General features: G+C 43.1%; 1 protein-coding gene across 1 annotated transcript in view; it reads right to left on the bottom strand.

Moving 5' to 3' along the window:
• Positions 1-5,662, bottom strand: part of dlg4b (discs, large homolog 4b (Drosophila)) — a 12,039-nt gene that overhangs the window by 3,225 nt on the left and 3,152 nt on the right. Inside the window, exons 3-11 of the mRNA XM_016474889.1 lie at positions 5,119-5,288; positions 4,855-5,039; positions 4,048-4,251; positions 3,267-3,369; positions 3,067-3,180; positions 2,366-2,374; positions 2,219-2,266; positions 2,037-2,138; positions 34-319 (exon numbers count right to left, since the gene is read on the bottom strand). Of these exons, the coding sequence (XP_016330375.1) occupies positions 34-319; positions 2,037-2,138; positions 2,219-2,266; positions 2,366-2,374; positions 3,067-3,180; positions 3,267-3,369; positions 4,048-4,251; positions 4,855-5,039; positions 5,119-5,288 (1,221 nt within the window). The remainder of the gene's footprint in view (positions 1-33; positions 320-2,036; positions 2,139-2,218; positions 2,267-2,365; positions 2,375-3,066; positions 3,181-3,266; positions 3,370-4,047; positions 4,252-4,854; positions 5,040-5,118; positions 5,289-5,662) is intronic.

Genomic DNA, 5,662 nt, shown 5'->3' with positions numbered 1-5,662 from the left:
CACACACACACACACACACACTCTCAGACTCACAGTATGTTCTGCAGGGATGAGGGTCGTATAAAGATGGCGATGGGGTGAAGTTGGGCGGCCTGTAACCTCCTCACTGCATTCGCTGAAACATCCAGGATGCAGTGCTTCGCCTGCTGTTCTGCCACCTGTCTGACGCTCTGGACGCTGGTGCCGTACAGGTGGTTGTTATACTGTCCGGCCTCGATGAACCGGTGACTCTGAATGTCTTTCTCCATCTGTTCACGTGACGGCACGAAGTGATAGTCGCGGCTGTCCACCTCGTACTCGCGCTTGGGCCGCGTCGTGTCTGTCAAACACAGGAAGCCTCTTCAGCGAGTCTTGTGTGCAGAAAACAGTCCGAACAAACACTCGACTGCCATTCATAGAGTTTATCATCGTCATATGTGGATTATAAGGAGAAGTGCTGCTCGTTGTGTGTGTCGCGGGTCATTCAGACCAGGGTTATTACTTACCTAAACCTTAAAGAAAGTACTGAAATAACTTTAACTACATCTTCTGATCAGACTGTAAAAGTGTTTCTGTCTTGCTTTCCAGTTCAAATGTCTAAAGATCATGACACATTTACCAGAGAAGCAAAATGACAGAAGATAATAAGTCTTGCTTTCTGAGAAATTCAACACAATTTAATAAAAATATAAAACGAGAACAAATATCTGTCAGAAAATAATCAACTTAATTCAAAGGGAAACAAGGTTTCATTCCCCACTGAGTTTTAATCATAAACTCACTTCATTTTGTTCAATTTCTTAGAAAACAAGACTTCATATCTTCATTTTGCATTTCAAATATCTTGATTTAAGGATGTTTCGGTATTTGTGCTGGAAAACAAGACAGAAACACTGAGGAAGAGATTCATTAATGAACATTTAATGCCATGACTTTATGAATGTAAGACTCTCTGCTGTGATTTAAGACCTTTTTAGGCTTTTATTGTATTTTATTTGAGGAAGGCTGAATCTTAAGACTGTTAGGCTGCATTTACACTGCAGGTCTGTTTACATTGACTTCAGACACGACTGGTACCTGATATCTGTGTTTAAATTAATTCCCGCACAAAAGGATTGTCTGCAGTGATCGCAATAATGACGGTAATTTTCATTTGTTAGGCTATTTTACCTACAGCTCGTTAGAGGTGGAATTCTTTAGTGAAATAAAGTAGTGCCAAGATGATGTTTATTTAAATGAATTCGAATGAATTAACGAGAGAGAGAGAGAGAGAGAGAGAGAGAACGAGTGAGCGTGAAGCTTGTTGGTTTAATTACATAAACTGCTAAGTTCTCACCTCATTGCTGAGAGATATAATGTAGCGTTTGTGTAAATGCAGCCTTAAAGACCTTCAGAAACCCTGTTATATTCTTTCAGCCAGCTGCTAAGGCAATATTTCTCTTTTTCATTTAGTTTAACTTGATCTACTAAAATGGTTACAAAAAAAAAGAATAAAAATTATACATTTAAAAAAAATCTAATTCTGATAAAAACGACAAAATTACAAGAACATTTTTTAAAATGTAGCTAAAATTAAAATACAAAATACAAAAATATAAAACAGAAACTCTAAGGGGCCGTTCACACAGAACGCGTCTTTAACGGAAATGTTTTAAGGAACAAGTTGTTATAATCGCTTGAAGAAATGTTTTATAATTATGAGCGCCTTCTCCATCATGCTGCCGTCAAATAAAACAGTTGTCATGCCAACTTGCTACTGTAAACAGAAGCTCGCGACGCTTGCCCCGCCTCCAAATTCTTCTGATTGGTCCACTGTTCTGAAACTGACATTGATGAGCGGCGCTGCGTGTAAAAGTTGAAATTCTTTTAACTTGACACAGTGTCTTAAAAACTCGAGGCGCTGCAAAAGACGCGAACGTAACGGTCACGCACGTCCGTCAAGTGTGAGTTTACATAGAAAAACAATGGAAAAGTAGCGCACTGGAATGGAAAAACGTGTTCTGTGTGAACGGCTGCTAACTGTATCTCAACGATACGAAAATAACCCAGGTTCTTACGTGGGACGCAGGAGCCGAACTTGTCGGGGAACTCGGAGAGCAGATCGTCATTGACGCGGTCCTTGCTTGGCCCGAGGATGATGACGGGACGTGCGTAGTGCACTGCGGGACAGGAAATGACATCACAGTCAGTCAGCAGAACACACTGTGACAGCAGTGTCACTCAGAGACGCGAGACTCACCTTCAGCCTGAATCACCGTCTCATAGCTGACGATGTATTCGCTGCGTCCTGAAACACACACACACACACACACACACACACACACACAGAGTCAGCATCACATGACCCGCCGTGAGTGACACACCAGACTCAAACACACTCACTCACCGCCGATGGCTTGCATGCACACACACACACACACACACACACACACACACACACACACACACACACACACACACACACACACACACACAGTCAGTGCCAGTAGCATCATGTGTATGTGTGCGTTCAGGACCCAAAATGAACACTCTCCAAGCACCAAATGTGAGTAAAAATCAGTACAAAATGAAATTTTTCATGAATTCTCCCTGCAGTCTTCCACCAAAATAAAAGCTCTGGAAGAAGAGTGGACCGAGATCACAGCAGCGCAGTGTGAGAAACTAGTGAAGTCCTGCAGATGTGCTGAAGTCACTCAAAGCAGGAGCCTCTACATTTCCTACTCATTTCTGACAGATGTTACCCTCCAAAATATTAGTTGTAATCTTAGAGACAGATATGTAGTTATTATTATTAGTGTAGAAAAAAAAATCTAAATTTGATTTGTTTCTCCAAATGGTTGAGCCGTAAGCAGTAGCAGTAGTAACCGGCTGTTTTTTAATGAAGACAGTATTCATGAGCAGTAAATGTTGCGAAGTCATCGGTCGTTGGCAGGTGTGTGGTTTGTTCTGGACTCTGTGTGTGTGTGTGTGTGTGTGTTTCTGTGTGTGAGTGTTTCTGTGTGTGTGTGTGTGTGTGTGTGTGAGAGAGTGTGTGTGTGTGTTTGTGTGTGGTTTGTTCTGGACTCTGTGTGTGTTTCTGTCTTCAGTACCTGATGAAGAAGCTTCTCTTCCCGCTGCGTAATGACGCCGCTGCAGAAACTAAACTGCTGTTCATCAGCTGCTCCCGCAGGTCGTGAATCTTCGCCTCAAACCTGCTGTACTCTAAACATACACACACACACACACATGATGCGGTGATCCGGTGTGTCAGGACAGGGTTAATAAGGCTGGATTTCTCCGCGTCTCACCCTCGGGTCTGTACTGTGCGATGATGGTGACGGTTTGTCCTGCGCTCTTCAGCGCCGCCGCCGCCTGCTCGTGAGTCGCGTGACGCAGATCCACACCGTTCACCTGCAGCATCACAACAACGTTACAGCAACGCTGCAGTGACAGGGTGTGTGTGTCAGTGGTGTGTGTGAGTGAGTGAGAGTGCGTTCGTGCGTGCGTGTGTGTATGTGTGTGCGTGTGTGTATGTGTGTGTGTGTATGTGTGTGTGTGTGTATGTGTGTGCGTGCGTGTACGTGTGTGTGTGTGTGCGTGTGTATGTGTAATAACACATTCTGACCTACACTGTCAGCCTGATCCTAGCAGGACATTTAGCATAGAATGAGGGACACGTACTGATAAATGAAGAGAAAGCAATAATTTGTTTAGATATAATTAATTTAAGAGCCTGGAAATGAGGTTTTGTAATGAGTAGTGATGGATGCTGTTTCTTTAAGTCTTAGTGACTTACATGTGGCTCCTTCATTTGAACAGCAATGCATACTATGTTCTGGAAGTAAAAACTCCATCCTTTTTTTCCACAATAAAATCCATTGCATCCACTCTTTAAACAAATTATGAATATTTGCAAATGATGAAAGTGAATTGTTCTCCCTACATTATAAAGTTACTTATATATTTGTATATATCTGAATGTGTTCCTGGTATTTATCACGTTATGGGGACCAAATGTCCCATGGAAACACAACATGTGTGTGCGTGTGTGTGTGAGTGTGTGTGTGTGTGTGTGTGTGTGTGACGTACACTCAGGATCTGATCTCCTTTCCTCAGCTCTTCGCTCAGATCAGCCGCTCCTCCTGCCAGAATGAAGGAGATGAAGATCCCCTCACCATCCTCACCACCCACAATATTAAAGCCCAAACCCGTGGAACCCCTGAGAATGACCACACGTCGCGGCTCCCTGCGAACACCATGTGATACGTTTTGTAATGTTTGTGCTGGTCTGAATCATTACAGAAACAGACTCTGTAAGAGCGTGTCAGCAATGGATGCTCTGCAGTGAATGGGTGCCGTCAGAATGAGAGTCCAAACAGCTGATAAAAACATCACAATAATCCACAAGTAATCCACAGCACTCCAGTCCATCAGTTAACATCTGGAGAAGACAAAAGCTGGAACAAATCCAGCATTAAGACGTTTTTAACTAAAATACATTGAGTCTATAATCCATAATAACGCTTCCTCCAGTGACAAAAAGTGCATCTGCTGTTGTCTCTCACATCAAAATCCAGCCACATAAGTGTTTAGAGCTGTTTAAACGCTGCTTGATCTGTGCAGATTTCTCTCCTGATTCACACCAGAACACTTTTTCACTGGAGGAAGAGTTATTATGGATTATGGACTCTATGTATTTGAGTTAAAAAGGTCTTAATGCTGGATTAGTTTCAGCTTTTGTCTTCTCCAGATGTTAACTGATGGACTGGAGTGCTGTGGATTACTTGTGGATTATTGTGATGTTTTTATCAGCTGTTTGGACTCTCATTCTGACGGCACCCATTCACTGCAGAGCATCCATTGCTGAGACACTGATGCAATGCTACACTTCTACAAACCTGATGAAGAAACAAACTCATCCTGATCTTTGTTGTTCAAACTCACAGCGAGGATTTTGTCTCCGATCTGCAGTCGTCCATCTCTATGCGCGGCTCCTCCTTCGATGATCTTGGTGACGTAGATGCTGTTGTCTGCGGGGACGTGTTGGTTCCCCACGCCGCCCGCGATGCTGAAGCCCAGACCTGCGGCAGAGGCTCAGCCAATCAGAAGAGCTGAAGGTCAGCCCCGCCCCCTCCCTCCCTCCCTCGCTAGCTCACGCACCTTTAGGGCCCTTGATGAGCTTCAGCTCTGTGATGTTCTCCGCAGGCGGTTTGTGTCGCAGCACATAGAGCCGCACGATCGGCCCCGCCTCCTTCAGCGCCTCCACCGCTAAACTGTGAGTGACCTCACGCACATCCACGTCATTCACGAACAGAATGCTGTCGTTCACCCTGAAACACAGACGGGTTACACTCACTGATGCTGAGAACACGTCCTGCCCAAAACTAGACACTTCTACAAACACCACAGTTTCATTACACTGAAAAACAAATGGTCAAGGATTCACATTGAAACCATTTTCACTCAGAAACCGCTAGTAAAGTTTTATAAATAATTGCAAAGAATCGGCAAGTAAACATGAAATTTTGAAGTATAATGACCATAAATGGTCTTGTAAAATGTACTCAATAATCTGTGAAAAATCTGAACTGTGAAAAATAATCAAATTTAATTTTCATTAGCTGATAAAATCACGAAGCAGTATTTAAATTAGTACATTTGTTAAAATAATAAATTAAGACCCCTTTCAGGTTAAATGTTTTGA

The sequence above is a fragment of the Sinocyclocheilus anshuiensis genome, unplaced genomic scaffold (genome assembly GCF_001515605.1).
Source record: "Sinocyclocheilus anshuiensis isolate Anshui unplaced genomic scaffold, SAMN03320099.WGS_v1.1 scaffold2162, whole genome shotgun sequence".
In the NCBI taxonomy this organism is placed as follows: domain Eukaryota; kingdom Metazoa; phylum Chordata; class Actinopteri; order Cypriniformes; family Cyprinidae; genus Sinocyclocheilus; species Sinocyclocheilus anshuiensis.
Note: the sequence above shows the minus strand (reverse complement) of the source record. Positions and strands in the feature narration are given on the sequence as shown.